This window comes from Balaenoptera borealis (assembly GCF_965194805.1).
Source record: "Balaenoptera borealis genome assembly, chromosome: 6".
Lineage (NCBI taxonomy): Eukaryota > Metazoa > Chordata > Mammalia > Artiodactyla > Balaenopteridae > Balaenoptera > Balaenoptera borealis.
This window is the reverse complement of record NC_138863.1, coordinates 11,453,268-11,474,001: the sequence shown is the minus strand read 5'-3', so window position 1 is coordinate 11,474,001 and position 20,734 is coordinate 11,453,268. Positions and strand designations below refer to the sequence as shown.

The window sequence follows — 20,734 nt, the reverse complement described above, 5'->3', positions numbered from 1 at the left end:
GCGTGCCCTTTATTTTTAACGAGGTCCTCAGAAAACCAGAAAGAGACTCCTTCCACTGAGATTTTTCCTGAGTGAGGAATCATATTTGACTTAATTCACATTCAATTAATGAATAGTTTCATTTAAAGTTTTCATAGGTAACCACAGAAGAAATTTTTTAAACTGTGCGTTGAACACAAAATGTGCTGGTTTTATCATGCTGGCAAATCTTAGTAACAGAGTAATGAATCTTAGTCAGCTACCATCGAGATTTTGGAAGTTACTATCAAATCCATATGTTCTGGCTTATCATAAAAGTGAAGTACAGATTTAATGAATATTAAACCATGGGAAGTTTGTGTTTTTGTTTGTCTGTTTCTTTTTTTACATGTGGTTGACATACATTTATCTGCATGCAGAGTATATGAAGAACACACATCCATTTGTTCTATTTCTTTCTTACCTCTGAGTTAATCATCACAATTTGAAATTATCTGTGTGTGTGATTATTTAATGTCTATCTCCCACTGGTCTCTAAAGCTCCATGAAGGCAGGGACTGTATCTATCACATATTCGTACATGGTTACTATTATATTCCTGGCTTCTTGGGCACAGGACTCGTGTAGCCACAGAGGTCCCATACTGACAAGGACTCCATGTTTGGTTTAATGCTCTGCCATTTCTGTCTTCAATTACTTTTTAAAAGTTCTTCTAAAGAGAGCTGCATTTTCCTTTTGCACTGCACCCCACAAATTATATAGCCATCCTGTTCCCAGCAGCTATCAGGGTGGTAGCACACAGCAGACACTTACCATGAATTGCTAAATAAATAAATACATAAATACAAACCAACCTAGTTTATACTTAATTCTGATCACATATCCTGCTTATATGAGAATTTTAAAGGTGTTTGCCTGAATTTAAGGGAGATCCAGGATTGCCAGGTGACATGGGAAGAAAAGGTGATACAGGGCCACCTGGCACACCTGGACGTTCGGGGCCTGCTGCACCAGAGGGAGTTCCTGGGAATCCCGGAAGCCCTGGCCACCCAGGTAAGCTCTGGTTTTGCAACCCGAAAGCTGCAAGCAAGAAGTGTGGTATGGCCCTTGCCTCCTAGAATAGTAAATGGAAAGCAGTTTAGGCTTTTGTACTACAATTGATTTTATTCAACTCTGATCTTCAAATTCGAAGACACTGAGAAACAGCAAATGAATCACAAGGAACCCATTTCGGTCGAGTTTGGTGACCTGAAATCTACAAACCTCCTCCTGTAAACAAAACTTTGGGGGCGCTGCCTCAACGAATTCAGCCTAAAGACCTGAAATGTTAGCTTGTTGTCCAACTTTATATTTGTGTTAGTTTTCCAGGGCTTCCAAAGCAAATACCACAGATTGGGTAGCTTAAACAGAAATTAATTTTCTCCTAGTTCTGGAGGCTGGGAGTCTTGAGATCCAGGTGTCGGCAGGGTTGATTTCTTCTGAGGCCTCTCTCGTTAGCTTGTAGGTGGCCGCCTTCTCCAGGTGTCTTTTCCTCTGTGTGTCTGTGTCCCAATCTTTTCTTATAAGGATATCAGTCATATTGTGTTAGGTACTGCCTTGGTGACCTCATTTTAACTTAATTGCTTCTTTAAAGACCCTACCTGGGAATTCCCTGGTGGTCCAGTGGTTAGGACTCCTCCGGGGGCCTGGGTTCAATCCCTGATCAAGGAACTAAGATCCCACAAGCCATGTGGCATGGCCAAAAAGAAAGAAAGAAAAAGAAAAAAAAAAAGACAATAAAGACCTACCTCCAAATACAGTGATATTCTGAAACACTAGGGAGTTAGGACTTCATCATATGCATTTGGGAACAACACAATTTAACCCATAACACTGTTGTTCTGAGGGTTTTGTTGTTGCTGTTTCCAGTTTAAACATTGGCTTGCTTTCTTATTTGCTTGTTATTTGGGTTGAAGTTTTCACTTTGATCAAAAACAACTGCTAAGCCAGCCACTGGTTTGCAACTTCAGGTCTTACCTAAAGACAATATTTAAACTATCTTTTCAAACACGGAAAGGTTCAGTGGCTTTGCTGCTAACTCCCAATTAAAGTAATAAATCATATATTGAGCGGTCCAAGGGGCTGGGGTATGCACACCTTTGAAAATGACTGGCCATGTCTCTGCTTTGCTTCTCTGGGGAAATAACAGCCTGAAGTGACCGGTAGCAGGAGTGCCCCTTGAAGGCCAGCTTGAGCACAGTTGACTGTAAGAACTGACTGTTTCAGCCATTGCTGGAATCATTTATCTTTTGGTTTTCTTTTTTTCCTTCCCCTCTCTCTTCATTTATAGGAAAGTCCGGTCCTGATGGTGATTTGGGGTCTAAAGGAATCAAAGGTTTCCCTGGCTCTCCAGGAATAAAAGGCCCTCCAGGTTCCATTTTTGTACTTTGTCTAGTTCTCTTTTGTGAGGGAAGCATATTTACTTCTGAGGCTGGAATCTCTGTCTACCGGTATCTCTGACCCATGACTGCTCCTTAGAAGGTAGCTCCCAGTTACCCAGTCTCCAGACGACAATGCAGGAAAGTGAGGTCAGGTATTTATAGGGATCTAATTCAAAGATCAGCTGACCTACACATTCCAAAGTGAAAAATCCTCAGGATAGCACTAACCTGTCCATGGTTTTCACTGTGAATTTAGCTTCATGTAACTACAGTTCTGAAACATGAACACATTTTGCAGAATTCCACACATCTGGGGTTCACATTAGGTCACTGATAGGAAGTAAGTCCTCTCTTTGAATAGCTTTTTTTTCCAGGCCCTCCAGGATTCCCAGGAAATCCTGGACCAGCGGGTGAGAGAGGTAATCAAGGACGTGATGGAATTCCTGGTCCAGCTGGAGAAAAAGGAGAAACAGGTACCGCTTGCTCATCATCTTGGATAAACTAGTTTTACTTTTCGTAGAATAATTAGTGTCACTGTAATCCTTCATGGCTCTAGAAATTCTTCCCTGACAGAACTGATGATCTTTAATGTGTTCTGGGTATGTGATAATCCTTTCTGTAACCAAAGTGAAATTGACCAAGTAGAATAAATTTTATATACATTGGTCAGTTTCACAGTTTATATATATAAATACATATAAATTTTTATATGTATATATAAATTAACTATATGTATAGAATATTAAAATGCCAAAATTTTCTCTTTCAGGTTTGGTGGGAGCACTTCCAGGCCCAAGAGGAAAACCTGGTCCTCAAGGTGAGCAGTTCTTCCTTCCTGAACCTGGTGATATACGTTTTCAAGGACAGAATCTAATTTAATATGCCTGATAGATAAAATAAACTTAGCATACTGAATTAAAGAAGTCCCAGTGGTAATATAGGATATGTATATTCTTAGTGTTCAAGTAAAAATGCTTCATTATTACCATCACCAGGAAATGAACAAACTAGACACTGTGATCCAATTTTGGAATTTCCTTCCATGAAAGTCTTTAAACATGAAAAAGACTTCTGTATTTGCTTCGATGTTGTTAGCATGGTTTAAATGTATCACCTCCTAAAAAAGTTGGAGGTGGAATTGATAGCTTCTCAAGGAGTTTCCTCTCCCTGCTGTTCTGAGATGCAGTAATAACACTAATCCTTTCCCACCTTGTTATCTTCATAGGTCTGATTCCAACCTCCCAGAGCCAGCTTGTGGCTCAGGTTACTGTTTATTCAGGGATTCCCAGTAACTCTCAGCATCTCAGACACGGCAACTTACTGAATATGTCATTTAAAGAATATACAAGTTTTTGTCTGACAGACTGCCAGTCTGGATTTCTCATGCCAGTGTTTTATAAGATAAGCAGCTTCTTTTAACTTTTTCCATTTTGTATAGAAACCTGCCAGAAGAAAGACTAGATTGTTTGCACCTTTTATTGACCCCTCTCAGCCGTAGGTCCTGTAGGTAGGAGTATTTTATTAGCAAAGATGCCTAAGCCTAGTGATGGCCTCTGGTTATTGATGCTCAAAAGAACCAGCAAAGAGTAGCCTGACGCTACAGAGAAACTCCACGGGGCAGGAACTGCTCTGACCTACCAGCTCAACTGTGAAAGTAGACAAGAGCCGCTCTTTCCCGTTTCTGGATGATGCGATAGTCGTTTTGGTTGAGCTCAATGTCCGCACGTCTCTCAGACCCTTCCCTCCCTCCTGAACATAAAGGCTTTTCATAGCCTAGTTTTAGAATTATGGTCAAAAGGGGAGTTTCCGTTCATTTTCCTAGGCTAAGCTCACAGTTTAACCATTTGGAATGAGGACACTTTAGCATTTAATTGGAAATAAAATTTGATACCAAACGATCAAATCTTAAATTAAAAAGCCTTTAAAAACAACAAATAGCCTAATTATGAAAGTAAATGATTATGCACCTCAGTCCCTCTAGGATAAATAAATATGGAGACGAGGTCATTGATACTTGGAAGGTGTGAATCCTTTTAATTAGTTTTAATTCTCCCAAATCCTAAAAAGAAATCATATTGTAAAACAAGGAAGCATCTTCATGGACATGGAATATACAACTCAAGACAGCATCTTGGTGCCTCAGACCATTGCCAGACCCTGTTGTACAAATACAGCATTTCAGAGCTTGAAGAGAGCTGAAATCATCTAAATACTTTCTTTTAAAAGTATAAATTGCAGGTATAAAAAAGCTAAAGAACATGATAGACAAAGGGCTAGATATCCAATAGTCATCAGTTTTATTTTCATCATCCCCCTAAGCCTTCCCTGCATAAGAAATAACTTCCCAAGCCCTTTCCTGTGCCACCAGCCTCCTCCTCACTTGTCCTTCTTCCTTTCCTCTGTCTCCCATTTTCATGCCATTTACCACTTCTAGAATAACACAAAGATGGGAGAGAATATTTTCAATTCATACAACATCTCCCATTTATGAATGTCAAAGCACAATTTCTTGGAAGTTCTCTGGGATGAAAAATATTAGTATTACGTTGTGACCTTTTGCAGGGTCTTCTTTGGTAAATCCAAACCTCTCACCACATTTGTCCCTTCCAGACTAGTGTTTGTGTTATGGGGGAGAAGTAACCAGAGGACAGAATGGGGATGGCAACTTTGTCGTTCCTTTTTCTGGGTTTGTCTGGGCAACACTTTAAATGCACAAACCAGCCATGAAGTTTAGCTTTTTATTTTTAATGTATGTATGCATTTATTTATTTACTTTTGGCTGCTTGGGTCTTTGTTGCTGTGCGCGGGCTTCCTCTAGTTGCAGCGAGCGGGGGCTACTCTTCGTGTGGTGCGTGAGCTTCTCATGCGGTGGCTTCTCTTGTTGCAGAGCACAGGCTCTAGGCGCACAAGCTTCAGTAGTTGTGGCTTGCAGGCTCGGGATTAGTGGCTCTGCGGCATGTGGGATCTTCCTGGACCAGGGCTCAAACCCTTGTCCCCTGCATTGGCAGGCGGATTCTTAACCACTGCGCCACCAGGGAAGTCCCGAAGTTTAGCTTTTTAGTGCTCTATTGAATTATCAGTGATTGAATAATGTCATTGTAATTAAATATCACCAGATAATAATGATTATGGCTTACAGGGACAGAATACTTTAAAACTTACACCATGCTTTTCCATCTGTATATTCTCTCACTTGATATTTAAAAAACTGAGTTAAGTCAGATATCACCTTCATTTTTTAAATAAGAAAACGGAGACTTGTAACAGTGAAGAGACTTTATCAGGATCAAACAGGTAGTTGGAGTCAGGACTGAGTCTAGTCTAGACCCAGTCCTTGGAGACCTGTATCTCTTTTGTCAGCCTCTTAAAAACAATTATCCTGTGAAGCTTAACACCTTTAATCAAAGTGTCTACATTGTTAGGGATAACCACAAACTATAACACCACATAGAGGGGCATTGCAGAAACTTATCAGGCTTTTTTCTTTGCAGGAGCCAAAGGAGACAGGGGAGCACCAGGCTTGCGGGGCCTCCCTGGCAGGAAAGGGCCAGTGGGAGATGCTGGGCCTCGAGGGCCCATTGGCATGACAGGACCTCAAGGGCCACCAGGCTTTCCTGGTTCAATCATCCCTGGCCAAAAAGGAGATCGAGGGCCACCTGGCAGAAGAGGAAGCCCAGGTAGAGCATCTACTTCTAAATAAGATGAAAGAATGAAAGTAACATTTGAGGTCTTTCAGTCTTCTTGTGACCATCTTGCTTCTTTTTCCCTCTGGTCTTCTCTGTCTTCCCATGCCCACCTGTCCTCACATGGGGTGCAGTAAGGCTGTTGGTGTTGAGGCAGAGGGACCTGTTTGAAAAATTAGTACATACCAAATTAATGAGCCTGGAAGAGAGAGATGCATCCATTCATCAATATTTATTGAGCTCCTACTCTGTATAAGGTACTGGGATAGACACAGACCCTGCTCTAACAGACCGTCATCAGGGAGAAGCAGTTCCTGCCTTGTGCCAGGCGCTTGGCTGGCATTATCTCATTCACAATCCTGTCACACCCCACGAGGCAAACTATGTTCGGTGTAACGATAAAGTGCAGAGTTTGCTCTTCATTCAAAAGGGTAACTGACAGAACCTGCGAAGCCCCCCGAGTGGCAATACTGACAGGCTTTTTGTGAATTCAGGTGAACCTGGTCCCCCTGGACCTCAAGGGAGTCCCGTAGAAAGCATAAAAGGAGACAAGGGATTTATGGGCCAGCCTGGCCCAAGAGGTCTGCCTGGAACTGTAGGAGACATGGGGCCACCAGGTCATCCGGTAAGTGTGGAAAATTATTTTGACATCTTAGATTCTTCTAAATCGATTGCCAGGATCAGATGTAATTGGAGGCAACAAAAATTTCCCACTTGTGATGCTTCTGTGTAGTGCACCCCAAAAAAGATGGAGTCCAGAAGGTTCAAAGAATCTTAAGAGTTGGACAGATTTGGTCTCCAAGAGGCCCCTGAAAGTTTGGTCCATATGGGACCCTTCTCTATGTCATTCCCAACCTTTTCTTGTTTAGACTCTGAACAGTTCCATTCTAGATGACAACATAATTTTTCTCTATTAATATGCTTTCAAAATTATCTTTGCCATCCCCTAAATGTCTATTTATTTTCTCCCCACAGCATACCTTCCAGTATTTGCAAATAGCTGCCATTTCCTTCTATTTTCTCTCCCAATAAATACATGGGTTTTTTTTTTCTCAAATTCAGTTTAAGATGTCATCAGCTCTGCCTCTATTCTGAATATATCTTAGTTTGTCAATACCTTAAAAATGCAGCCCCTGGGACAAACACCTTACAGGAGTAAGAACTCAGTACCCCACGGAGTGGCTAGAGGATGGAAGAGTCTCACTATCCTGAACATGCTGTTTTTTGTTTTTTGTTTTTTTTTTAATTAATTAATTAATTAATTAATTTTATTTATGGCTGTGTTGGGTCCCCGTTTCTGTGCGAGGGCTTTCTCTAGTTGTGACAAGCGGGGGCCACTCTTCATCACGGTGCACGGGCCTCTCACTATCACGGCCTCTCTTGTTGCGGAGCACAGGCTCCAGACGCGCAGGCTCAGTAATTGTGGCTCACGGGCGCAGTTGCTCCGCGGCACGTGGGATCCTCCCAGACCAGGGCTCGAACCCGTGTCCCCTGCACTGGCAGGCAGACTCCCAATCACTGCGCCACCAGGGAAGCCCCTGAACATTCTGTTTTATAATCCAACCTAAAATTCCACATGAGCTGTTTGGCAGCCTCATTACCACACAATCATCACACATTGAGCTTGTAGTCAACGAAAGACCTTGTGCCTTTTCCTCATGAACTGCTACTAAGTTTTCTCCATTACTTTTATTTTTATTTTTATTTTTGGCTGCGTTGGGTCTTTGTTGCTGCACGCGGGCTTTCTCTAGTTGCGGCGAGTGGGGGATACTCTTCGTTGCGGTGCACGGGCTTCTCACGGCGGTGGCTTCTCTTGCTGCGGAGCACGGGCCCTAGGCACGCTGGCTTCAGTAGTTGTGGCACACGGGCTCAGTAGTTGTGGCTCACGTGTTCTAGAGCACAGGCTCAGTAGTTGTGGCGCACGGGCTTAGTTGCTCCACGGCAGGTGGGATCTTCCTGGACCAGGGCTGGAACCCGCATCCCCTGCATTGGCAGGCGGATTCTTAACCACTGCGCCACCAGGAAAGCCCTCTCCATTAATTTTTGTCTTGTCTATTTGTGTACTTGTGACATAAGGGCAGAACTTTCACATTTATCTTTCTTAGTTATCATCTTGTTCCTTCAGGCTTATGTTTCCAGCCTATTAAGATCTCTCAATTCACAGCATCTCACTCAACACTATGGCCACCTTCCCTAGCTTTCTCTTAACAGCATATTTGAAAAACCTGATCCCTCTGTTTACATCAAATTCTTGGAAACTAATGAGGAAATGGGTTATGTCATAGATGTTCTGTGTTTCCTTGTGATGGGTAATGAGGTTCTTAGGCATGGCTTCTTGTCAGGAAACATGTTACGCTCTCTTAAGCTCTCTTGGTATTTGGTTTCCAGAATCTACCTTTTTAAAACTTTTTTTTTAAGTGAGATATTTGCCCAACTCCAGTCTTAGGTATTTCTCATGTTCTCCATGATTCTTTGAAAGTGGCAAACACTAATCCTATGATCACACTGAAAGTTCTTCCAAGGACACTGCGATGTGGAAAGTCTGGTTTGGAAATGCGATCTCTCTTAAATCCCCTGTGCCTCCAAGGTTAGTCTAGGCTTCTACATTTGCGCTTGAAAGAAAATTCTTCTTGATGGATATCTAAACTGACTCCTTACCCTTAACAGCTCTCTCCTTGCAGGAAGCAGCTTCTTCTCCACCCTAAGGCAGGGCCTGGCACCAGACCTTCCTCCCTGGTTATCTTTACCTCTGGAGAACAGGCCAGACTTCAGAAGCCTGAGACTCCTTGATCACATGGTTGTTTTCTCTCTCTCCTTTTTTAACCTCACGCCACCTTATCTAAGAAATAGGACTGTTCCTTTTTTCATCTTCTAACTCCAAAGACAGCAGGCTGAAAGACCAGTTTTGTTATTGTCGGCATTTTTCATGAGCTTCAATTCATTGTTTTCAAGTAATAGCATTCTGTCTCATTCATATGGACAGTATAAGAGTAGATGCAATATACATTCTGACATAGAACTCTTTTCGGGAGCCCTGTTCCCTCCCCTCTCCTCCGATGGCCTTGCTTGAGCATCTCATGGTCACAACAGCAATTAGTCTGAGCCTCATAAGGAGGGAGCATCTCTGCCTGGTCAGATCACTGCATCTTTGCCAAACGTGCATGTCAAAACTCCCCTGTCAACCCCTTCATGCTCCCATCCCTGGAACCTTTACTTCTATCTCTCTGACCAGAGTAAGTTATAACTCTGATGGCTTAGTTAGAATGATGGTGGGTGCTACAATTCAACAGCAACTCTGTTGCCTTTGCAAGAATTACAAATACAAATTATAATTTTCATCCTGGCAAACTGGTACCTATTCTTCCTGAAAGATCTTCAAATACTGGGCAGTACAGTTTAGAATACAGAATATCCAGTTGTATCCAATACTCACACCAACATACATTAACGTGAGAAGTTATGTTGGCTCTTGGGCTTAAGGGTAGTTTTTACCTCTTTCTTATTGAAAATGATAGTCGTAAGGTGAGGTAGGTGGCCCAGGAGTTACAGGAGGTGAAATACTGGATTGGAATGTAAAAATGATGTCTGACAACTTTAACTCATTCTGACCCAACATAGTATTATATCCTATATGCTTTAAAAAAAAAAAAAAAAACTGTAGTGAGTATTGTGATTTTAAAAATATGTCTGTGGTTCTGCTCTTTCTTATTTAAAATATAGGGAGCACCAGGGGCCCCAGGTCTGCCAGGGGTCAGAGGTGATCCTGGATTCTATGGATTTCCAGGCATGAAAGGTACTGTTTTTGTGCACTACTCTTTGGATGCAAAGACAATGACCATGATTCATATTTTAGGGTACACAAATGTTTACTGAACCCCTACGGTCACCACAGGCAGTTGGGGTACAAATAGGACCTCAGTATGAATGAAGAAGGAAGACTCCACCAGCACACAACTCCAGGGGCCTTAAAAATTAAACCATACCTTAAGGATGGAAACTATAGAAAAACTCAAAACAGAAACAGTATAAAGTGGTTACCTTTGAGAGTACTGATGTGTATTGGGCTGGGGGATAGGGAACTACATCCGTAGCAACAGTATTGCTTTGAATGGTTTATTTTACTTTGTGCATGTGTGATAATTTTAAGAAGCTGAAAATCTAAAAGAATATTCACCAAGCTGATAATGGGGGAGGGTAAGTAAATTTTTATATGCAGATTCAGGCACTTTTTTTTTTATGGGGCACATGTATTATGTTTTTAATCAGAGAAGACATGTAATTTGGAGATTTTAAGTTTAAAATGTTCATACACATACATTTAAACTTCAGGTTTCAGAAAATAATTCTCAAATCTTCCATAAGGGTGCTATGACCTCAAATGACATTTTAAATATTGGATTTGTTGTTCTAGCTGGTTAAATCCACTGGTATTGTTTTGTATGTGCGGGGAATCTATTACCATAGACTAAATAGATGCTAAATAAGAATTTCAACCAAAGTGAAGAAAACCATGTTTCTATGAAAGACAAACTTTTCCAGGTCTGAGGGAGGACAAGCTGGAGTTTAAAGAGAGCCTTTTGAATGCTTTCAACCACTGGCTCTTCAAGGAGCAAAATAGCAAAGAAGAAATCGAAGCAAGTGATTCTGAGGAGTCTCACTAGACATTGGGTTGGTGAATACTGTCAGACAGCCTGAGGAAGACGTGTACACCTGTCACTCCCCCAAGTCTCAGAACAGGAACAGCTAAGACTTGAAAACTTATAGAAAGGCTCTACTAAAGAAAGAAATACTCTGGTGAAATATTTAGATGTATATAGAGGGAAGATTCGTAAAATCAGTTCTTTGGAATATGTTCCGTGAAACACATTCAATTAGTCTCTTAGATTCCAGGATAAGACTATCTATCATCTGGCACTACCTATGAGTTTGCACTTCTTTATTTGGAAATTTTTAATCCCCAAAGGGAAAAATACTTAGGCCTCTTCTGGTAGACGTAAGCAAATGTTAACACTATCCTCAAGTTCTGATATCTAGTGGATAATTTATAGTGTAGTTGCCAGTTAGCTTTGGGTAATATAATTGTTTTATTGTATTTCTGCTATGAATATCATGTTTAGTATTAAGTTCTTTCTAAGTAATCAGATGTAATGTCTACATTTTGTCAAGAATTTTTAAAAGAGAATATTTCTCCAAATCGATGGTTCTTGGTAACATTTCATTCATGTCAAAGACTGGGAGAGAAATCTTACCACTTTGATAGTTTACATCAAAGTAGATATTCTATATGAGCTCATGAGAGTTCCTAACATAACTAACTTTGGGCTACTAGTAAAGCTAGAGTAATAAGCTGAGAAAGTAGATAACTATTGACAACCAATATAATTCACTAGGAAGTGCTAAAATAGGTTTTAGTGTCACTTCATATTTTACCTTAAAGATTAAATTGAATTGGTTTCTGAACTTAAAAAGTGAACTCTTAGGAATGCTTCCCCTTCAATGCTAAAATACTAGTTCTTAATGCCTACTTCTAGAATATATTTTTAATAGACATTAAACATGGCTAATTGGGTCCAAATGAAATGCCACAACTCACACGAATGTAACAAAGTTGCAGCCATTGTCACAGAACTCATAACCTCCGGTCATAACTCCCATTATCTAGAGTCAACCATCAACCTAAAGAGCTAGGAAACCCATTTTTCTATGTGGAATCACATTGCCTTTTTATTTTTTTTTAAGGGGAGAAGGGTAATTCAGGACTTCTGGGACCAAGTGGACCTCCAGGGCGAATTGGGCCAAAAGGACCACCTGGTAAATATTATTTCTTTAGTATTGCTGTCCATGAAGAAACAGTAACTCATCAGGAAAGCCATCACCTTCTTATATGTTCATGTCAATAGGTGTACGTGGAGACCCTGGCACAGTGAAGATCATCTCCCTTCCAGGAAGCCCAGGCCCACCTGGCCCAGCTGGAGAACCAGGGATGCAAGGAGAACCTGGGCCCCCAGGGCTACCGGGAAACTCAGGTGTGGACTTGGCAGCCTTGACTGGGATCACTAAGAAGCAGTTGAACCAAAATACCTGTAAAGAGCTTTGGAAACAAATGATACAACTTCACAGAAAATGTTACACATTACAGTGTTTTTAATCATCAGCTTTAGCATTGAGCTCATTTTACTCTTGACCAGGAAATAAAACTCCTTTTGAATCTATTGAAAACTGTTGTGTATTGTATAAACTTGAACAAATACACTTTAGGAAACTCAGGATTTTTTTGGTTAAGGTAAAAGCATGAAGTCTATCTTCTCTGACAACTGTGAGTCTTAGAGTTCTGACTATTTATAAATGATTGCCCAAATAAACCTGAGTTTCAGGTATTTATACTTTTCTAACAGTTTGTACAGCACTTGGAAGAGTAGTAAATGCAAATGTATGCTTAATATTATGAAATCTTTTCAAAATATTGGTTCATGGAAATTGAACTAACCCTTTTTTATAGTCTTAGCATATTGTAATAGACTTCTTTTTTTTTTTTTAAACTTATTTGACCACAGAAACTTTTTTTTTTTAATTTTATTTATGTATTTATTTTTGGCTGTGTTGGGTCTTCGTTTCTGTGTGAGGGCTTTCTCTAGTTGTGGCAAGCGGGGGCCACTCTTCATCGCGGTGCGCGGGCCTCTCACTGTCGCAGCCTCTCTTGTTGCGGAGCACAGGCTCCAGATGCGCAGGCTCAGTAATTGTGGCTCACAGGCCCAGTTGCTCCGTGGCATGTGGGATCCTCCCAGACCAGGGCTCGAACCCGTGTCCCCTGCATTGGCAGGCAGATTCTCAACCACTGCGCCACCAGGGAAGCCCTGTAATAGACTACTGAATGGAATTGTTGTGTTCTACGTTTGCCTGAATCACCTGGGAGATAAGAGAGATATGATTTATTACTTTGATCAATACAAGGGCATAGTGAATTCTGGAGCAGCATAAATCAAAATGGTAGCACAATTTTAAACCGCTGTATTTCATATACTCCTAGTTCATTTTTCAGGGGTTTTTTCCCCCCCTGGGAAGTAGGTTGTAACATGTTGGATGACCAACTATCCCAGTTTGCCCAGTCTGTTCTCTTTGCAGGACTTTTATTGCTGAAACTGTAGAAGTCTTGGGTAAACTGGGATGGTTGGCCACCCTGCTTTTTTTTTTCTATATGATCTATTCAATACAATGTTGGGTGTTTTGCCTAGGACCCTGTGGGCCAAGAGGTAAACCAGGCAAGGATGGACTACCAGGAACCCCTGGACCAATTGGAGAAAAAGGCAACAAAGGTTGTAAAGGAGAGCAAGGTAAACAAACAGCTGGCTGTTCTCCTTCACTGAAGGAGAGCTATTACCCATATATATACAGAGAAAGGAGCCTTGTTCAGATTTGTGACTATAAGATCTAGAGCAAGATCTAGATCTAGATCTTTCAATTTGTGTTGTGCAGATTAGACTAAAAGCCGGGGCAAAATGTTCTTTCGGAAGAAGACAGAAAATCAAGAGTTACTGGAATAAACCATTCTTCCTATCTGTTAACTGGGCAAATGTACTTCAGATTTTTAACCTGAGGACACATAGGCCTAGCGAAACACCAATTCTATTTTCAGAAAAGCAGATACTGTGTACTTAGTTGATAATATCTACTTGTAACAGTAGCACCTAAGTACATAGTTGGAAAAACATTACCTTGATATGAATAGAAGAGCAACTTAGTATCCCTATTTAGGAAAGCTGTCTTTTAACTTTGCCATTCTTGAATACTAGCTCAACAACTCATGTGGTGTCCCACAAAGGGGCCTCTTTTAAGTACTTTAGTCTGAACATAAACTTATGTCAATTTGATATGCCTGGATCAAAACCTACCTTCTGTAAAAGTTTCAAAAGCACCTTTCTAGAAAATACCCAGCTCTCCAGATCTTATTTTTTAAGATTGCTGACTTTGTTAAAGTAAGAAAAAACTCTAAATGTGATTTCGAATTCATTGACATATGCCCAGATCTACTATAATACAACTATAAAGACTAGAGATTTGTCTTTAAATATAATGCTAACTAATAATATTAATTGTAATATTAACTGCATAATCACTCATGACTTAGTATTGTCCTGAGTGCTTTAAAACATTTAAAACATTACTAATCATTCGACTTTCCTTAAAAATGTGTTTTTCAAAATGGTAAAAAATAAAACTCTTATTAATAATCCCATAAATTTAAAAACTTTACTGACCAAATCTGGGTTACAGAATGGGGCCAAAGCAAGAGCAAGGCTACTACAACACAAACTGTGCTGAGAATTATTCACAAGTAGACAGAGTTCGTCTTGATGTCAGGCACCACAGGGCAATACGAAGATGAAAACCTGATCTCAAAAGACTCATCATCAGATATACACGAATATCTATCATAAGAGGCATTTGTAATAAAATAGTCAACATTTAAGAATATTCTTTGGCCATTTTATAAACCATTATTCTTTTTTTTTTTTTTTTAATTTATTTATTTTTGGCTGCGTTGGGTCTTCGTTGCTACGTGCGGGCTTTCTCTAGTTGCGGCGAGCGGGGGCTACTCCTCGTTGCGGTGCGCAGGCTTCTCATTGCGGTGGCCTCTCCTGCTGCGGAGCACGGGCTCTAGGCACGCGGGCTCAGTACCTGTGGCACACGGGCTCAGCCACTCAGCGGCATGTGGGAATCTTCCTGGACCAGGGCTCGAACCTGTGTCCCCTGCATTGGCAGGCGGACTCCCAACCGCTGCACCACCAGGGAAGCCCCAATATAAACCATTATTCTTTAGGACTCCTTTCTGTATTTGAGGCTTAATAAATATATATAAACATTTAAATTAGTATTTTGGAAAAACAAGTTTGAGGTTTCATTTGTGTTGCAACGTGTATAATGTGTTTTTTAAAGGAACGCCTGGATCCAATGGCCTGCCAGGCTTGAAGGGGAGACCTGGAGACACTGGACCACCTGCAAGGGGGACGACGATGATGGGCTTTGTCTTCACCCGGCACAGCCAGACCACGGCGGTTCCCTCCTGTCCAGAAGGGACAGAGCCACTCTATAGTGGGTTTTCTCTTCTCTTTGTACAAGGAAATGAACAATCCCATGGACAGGACCTGGGTAATGTCCTCGTTCTCATTTCTAGCTACTTTGTTCCACGTGCAGACTATACATTTTTAGGGCATGGGGTACTTCCCTCTGAAGTTAAGTATAAACAACCTGAGTATGTCACAGCACTTTTTAAAGAGAGTAAATAAGACGTTGGCCTGTCTAATATTCATCCCGGAATGTAAGCTCTAGAAGGAGCCCGGCTCATGAATGTCAATCTAGCTCATCCTGTGCAACGCAAAGACTTTTCACTAAAATACCTGTCTGCTTTTTAATCTTCAAAGTAACATCTTTTCTACAGCTTTGTCTGGTTATTGGCTAGCATATACATATGAAGAACTGGGAACACTTTGAAGCAGACATTTTTCCAAGCAACCTCTGCTAGTCCTCAAATTCTAGACTGATTAGAAACGGCCACAGGAAGCGTTAAAGGTGGAAGAACGAAGGAGGATTTCTTTCCCTATTGGATCTTTAATTTCTATCAGTATTAAAACTTTTCAATCACACATTTTGCAAGTAGCTCTTTTGTGTTGTCTGTCTCCAGTTTTTGCCATAGGTTGTGTTTTAATTAGCCTCTATCTAGTAATGATAATCAAAATAATTTGAATTTACTGAAAGTGACACCCAGCCTGATGTTTTATTAGGCACTCTTGGCAGCTGCCTGCAGAGATTTACTACAATGCCATTCTTATTCTGCAATATCAATGATGTATGTAATTTCGCATCTCGAAACGATTATTCATACTGGCTGTCAACACCAGCTCTGATGCCAGTGGACATGGCTCCAATTACTGGCCGGGCCCTGGAGCCTTATATTAGCAGGTAAAATCCCAGTCCCTTAGTTTCGTGATGGGAGCAGTTGAATCACTTCGTTTGTAATGGAATGTAAGGCAGCACATCATGGGGCAGAAAGTGGCAATGCTACCATCTTCCTTGTTTCGCGTTACAGATGCACGGTCTGTGAAGGTCCTGCAATTGCCATAGCTGTTCACAGCCAAACTACTGATATCCCCTCATGTCCTCCTGGCTGGATTTCTCTCTGGAAAGGATTTTCTTTCATCATGGTAAGGAGAAAAGGAACAGTAAATTCATAGTAAAGATAATCTGTGGGATCTTACATTGGGCTGGATGAGATGTGACCCCCAGGAATGATATTGCTTGACATCAATATGCACAATCTGCTGTGGATATTTGCTTGAAAATCTACAAATATACTTTTTTTACTTCAAGTAAGTTGTTCTTTGGTAAATAATGGAGCATTTAAAAAAATAGACTTCTCAGAAAGAGACTACCCACAAATTCTAAGTAAGACATTTAAGTGAAGAGTAGCTACCATGTTGGTAATAGAATGCCTTTTTTTAAAAATGTGGTAGCTGTTTTATATAACCTCCAAAAGCCTTCTGAAAACCCTACAAGGTAGTTTCTATCATCTACAGTTTTACAAGTAAGACTGAAGTAAAGAAATTTCCCCAGGGTCTCACAACTAGTAAGTGGTAGAACTGGGATTTGAATCTGAGCCTGTCTGCTCCAAAATCTTTGTGCCTTATACTGTGACCCTTTGAAGTTCCTATGAAGATGGGAACTAAAAGAAACAGCCTTTTAAAGGAAAATTCCCGAGATGGAAGTACTAAATGAAGAAATCTAGGGATTAACATTTGTGATTCTTACACCTGCACAAACGTGGCTAGTGGTCGTTCGTATTCTGTGTAGCATCATTTATGATATACTATTCCCCCTTCTTTACTCACAGACGTCCATTCATTCAATCATTAATTCAACAAATATTTATTTAACACCTACTATGTGCTTTGACCATTCGAGGTACTGAGGATACTGGCAGTGAACCAAAGTTCCTGCTCTCATGGAGCTTAAATCCTAGTGATAGGCATATAAGCAAGAAGACAAAATAACAATAATAGTAATGAGTTCAGGTGGTGAACAGTCCTAGGAAGGAAATAAGGCAAGATAAGGGGAGAGACTGATAGGGATGAAGTCAAGGAAGTCTTTTTGGAGGTTATATTTAAGCAGACCCCTGAATGACAAGAAAGAACCAGTCAGACCTGGGGAAAAGAGCATTCCAGGCAAAATAAATAGTTTTTATTTTATTTTTGATGACTATCCTTCAACTTGGAAGGTAGCTGGAGTGTTAGTAAATTTGGGTAAAGAAGCACAAGAGGTTTAATTCATCCTTTCTGGGTTTTTTTCTTACTGTCTTCTATTACAAAAAAGAAAATTTTAGAGCATTGAAAATGTGAGCAGTATGCAAAGAATTCTTATTTGGATACTTTTATTATGATAGTTCACAAGTGCAGGTTCAGAGGGCGCTGGGCAGGCACTGGCATCCCCCGGCTCCTGCTTAGAAGAATTCCGAGCCAGTCCATTTATAGAATGTCATGGAAGAGGAACATGCAACTACTATTCAAATTCCTACAGTTTCTGGTTGGCTTCATTAGACCCCAAAAGAATGTTCAGGTAACTATTCAAAGTCAAGTTTAATCTGATGACTCAATTGCATAACTATTCAAAGGTTGCCTATACTCACATCGAAAAAATCTCCCCATGCCAATAAAATCCTGTTTAGCCTGTTTAGCCGATAAAATCCAGTTTACAAGTGGTCTAGAGGCAACAAGTAGCCATGGTTTGTGCTACTGTACCAATAAAGACCAAAAAAAATGTGATTTTTGTCATCACTAAATGTATTTAATATTTATATATGAATTTATAGACTACTGAATAAAACTATCAATACTAAATGATCTGCTAATCTTAATTTACTGTATTGGAAGACTTGTGAGTAATACAGAGTATTAAAAGGATAGGAGTAGTTTTTATTTCAGAAAAAATGATCCGTAAGTTTGCACCTGCAAGTTGCTGCTAAATAGAACTAAAATGCTGACATAGATACCTTTTCAGAAATACACCTCCCTATAATAAAGTTTAGATGAGCTACAATATTCATTAATAAAACTCAAACCCAGGAAGTATTTCCCTTTTATCTATAAATTGATGAAACTTTTTGTGGGTTTTTCTTTAGTTTTGTTTTGTTTTTTATTTCAGAAAACCTATTCCATCAACTGTGAAAGCTGGGGAGTTAGAAAAGATAATAAGTCGCTGTCAGGTGTGCATGAAGAGGAGACATTGAAGAAATAAAGAAAAAATAGAACTGTGACTTTTCATCCTAAATAACCAAGTAATGATAAAGAACATGCATTTATTTAAGTATTTTTCTCTAACCGAACAATATCGCCCTATGATGGCTTAGTACAAAGTTTCTTTTTGTTTCCCCACACAACAAAGCATTCTTTTAAGTTAGTTCTGTGATACTGCTCTCTAAACCTGTACTGTGTCAAAGTTCCCTAACTCAAGGCAGTAGGCTTTTCACAAAATATCACTGAAATTGTATTCCATTGTATCCAATGCACTAAGTAAATGGTGACTGTATAAAGTTTGATGCTACAAGTTAAGAGCTACTTGGTCTACTGGATTCCCAGGATTTGCCCCCCTTCTATTCCAGTCTTTGAGACTCAGGGAGGCTAAATCTGTTTTAGATTGCCCAACCACCCGCTTCCTAAAGCTTTAGACCCTGGGTAGGGAAGGGGATGGAGACAAGTGGAATACTAAACCATCATGAATAAACTGGACTTTCAAACCTGGTGAGTAACCTAAGGCCTAAGGGAACCAGAACTGAACTGAGGTTCATGGATTTTTCTAGTGCTTTTTCAAACATACCCAAGACTATGGCCAAAAGGGGGTTGCTCTGAATGGAATCATAATAGCCTTGGAAATACTGCCTGGTTTTGGTTTACATTTTTTAAAAGATATTTTTGTTTGTCCATTGAACTCATTTCACTGCAGCAATATAGCTTGCTTATATTCAAATAGATACAATTTTTACCCTAGTGAATTAATTACACCCACACAAATAACAAGGACACTACTTCCTAGATGTGCACTTTATCCCCATCCCTGTAAATCTTGGTGCATACCTTATAAAATAGTAGTTCAGCAATCCATGGAAGAACTTAAGCCATTTGTTGGCTAATCAGGCTCAGAATATTTTTCCTTTGCTCTAAATATTCCATTTAAACTCGGTGTTCAGAGATTTATTCCCTTGTTAACTATCTAATTCTTCCTTTGTAAAAACATGTTTTTGATATTACATATTCTTACAAACCATTGAAAGAGTCCATTGTGTAAAAATCTTAATGTACGAATTGTATAGTTTGGCAGTTGTATGTCAAATATGCTTCCTGATCCACCTAGGTGGAGTTGGTGGTGCTGATATTTAAATTCAGGTTATTGCTTCAACCTCAGTTGCTCTGTAAGTGAAGATGTGACCCCAGAGGACAGCACAGACTGTGACCTTGGTTGGCATCCTTCACTGCTCATGTGACTACTGTCAAGCCATTTTTACATTTAAACTGAGAAGTGCATTTTACTTAGATTATTTACTTAGACTCATTCTTTTTTTAGACTCATCTTATACTAAGACTTTTTTTGCTCTAAAAATATCCTACTCTCTTAATTGTACTATCACGGCATAGGGGTAGCTGATCTCCACAAAGCCTGTGTAGGTCAGCGATTCTCAAAGTGTGGTCTCTAGGCCAGCAGCATTAGCCGCATCTGGGTACCTGCCATAAGTGCAAATGCTAGGGCTCACCCTAGACCTTTAGAATCAGAAACTCTGGGGGTAAGGCCCAGAAATCTGTGTTTTAACAAATCCTCCTGGTGATTTCTGATTGGGAAGAACTGCTCTAGGCAAACACTTAAGAAACAATTCTACGGACAGTTACCAGGTACAGCTGGCAACTATTGCTCCATCCATGCCTCTCTTTAAAGTCCAAAATCACAAATGACCTTAAGGTCATTAATTTTACTAATAAGTAAATGCCCTATACTGGTGCTAATGCCAAATGACTGGCCTCTGCTTGTCCCCAGGCCTCCATCTTTTCTTGCCCTCTTATCAGTGTTTAACTTCTGAGGAAGACAAGTGATGCTAAAACCTTAAATTCCAATGAAGCCATATTAACAGTTGCTCAGTCCCACTTCTAAGACTGAGCATTAAAACATAGTTCATGTGCATTCCTTTCCAGATACCTATCAATCAGTAGTTTATAAGGTTATGACGATTTAACTTTGTAGATAAATGTAAATAACTTGTTTCTTTTAAATTTCGGGCTTCAACTTTGGAATTTCACAGTGTGCTGAAATAGTGGATTTCTCAAAGGTCTTTTTGCAAGATAAACATTATTACGTAACTTATTTATAAAAGTATTACAATAATTCTAAATTTGAATTTTATTGCTAATTTAACTTACAAAGATTTTTCTATGCATCCAATGTAACTTACTGCTACTAAACTTAATTTAATATTTACTCTATAACCAAATGAAATATATTTAAAATATATTGAATATTTTATATTATATCTTGACAAAATTACAATGTTGTAATGTACTAATATTTCTGTAATTACAGCTTAAATATTATTTTATTGTATTGTCTAAGAATAAATTG

General features: G+C 39.8%; 1 protein-coding gene and 1 long non-coding RNA gene across 2 annotated transcripts in view; one reads left to right on the top strand and one right to left on the bottom strand.

Moving 5' to 3' along the window:
• The window catches only part of COL4A3 (collagen type IV alpha 3 chain), a 134,085-nt gene extending 113,387 nt beyond the window's left edge, over positions 1-20,698 (top strand). Inside the window, exons 39-53 of the mRNA XM_082396164.1 lie at positions 906-1,032; positions 2,309-2,389; positions 2,774-2,872; positions 3,169-3,216; positions 5,891-6,076; positions 6,577-6,707; positions 9,803-9,875; positions 11,822-11,893; positions 11,983-12,108; positions 13,315-13,413; positions 15,017-15,229; positions 15,862-16,039; positions 16,167-16,281; positions 17,517-17,689; positions 18,275-20,698. Of these exons, the coding sequence (XP_082252290.1) occupies positions 906-1,032; positions 2,309-2,389; positions 2,774-2,872; positions 3,169-3,216; positions 5,891-6,076; positions 6,577-6,707; positions 9,803-9,875; positions 11,822-11,893; positions 11,983-12,108; positions 13,315-13,413; positions 15,017-15,229; positions 15,862-16,039; positions 16,167-16,281; positions 17,517-17,689; positions 18,275-18,359 (1,806 nt within the window). The 3' untranslated portion in view covers positions 18,360-20,698. The remainder of the gene's footprint in view (positions 1-905; positions 1,033-2,308; positions 2,390-2,773; positions 2,873-3,168; positions 3,217-5,890; positions 6,077-6,576; positions 6,708-9,802; positions 9,876-11,821; positions 11,894-11,982; positions 12,109-13,314; positions 13,414-15,016; positions 15,230-15,861; positions 16,040-16,166; positions 16,282-17,516; positions 17,690-18,274) is intronic.
• Positions 12,649-20,734, bottom strand: part of LOC309630716 — a 10,037-nt gene continuing 1,951 nt past the window's right edge. The window contains exon 3 of the long non-coding RNA XR_014245900.1: positions 12,649-12,988. This is a non-coding gene — a long non-coding RNA (uncharacterized lncRNA). The remainder of the gene's footprint in view (positions 12,989-20,734) is intronic.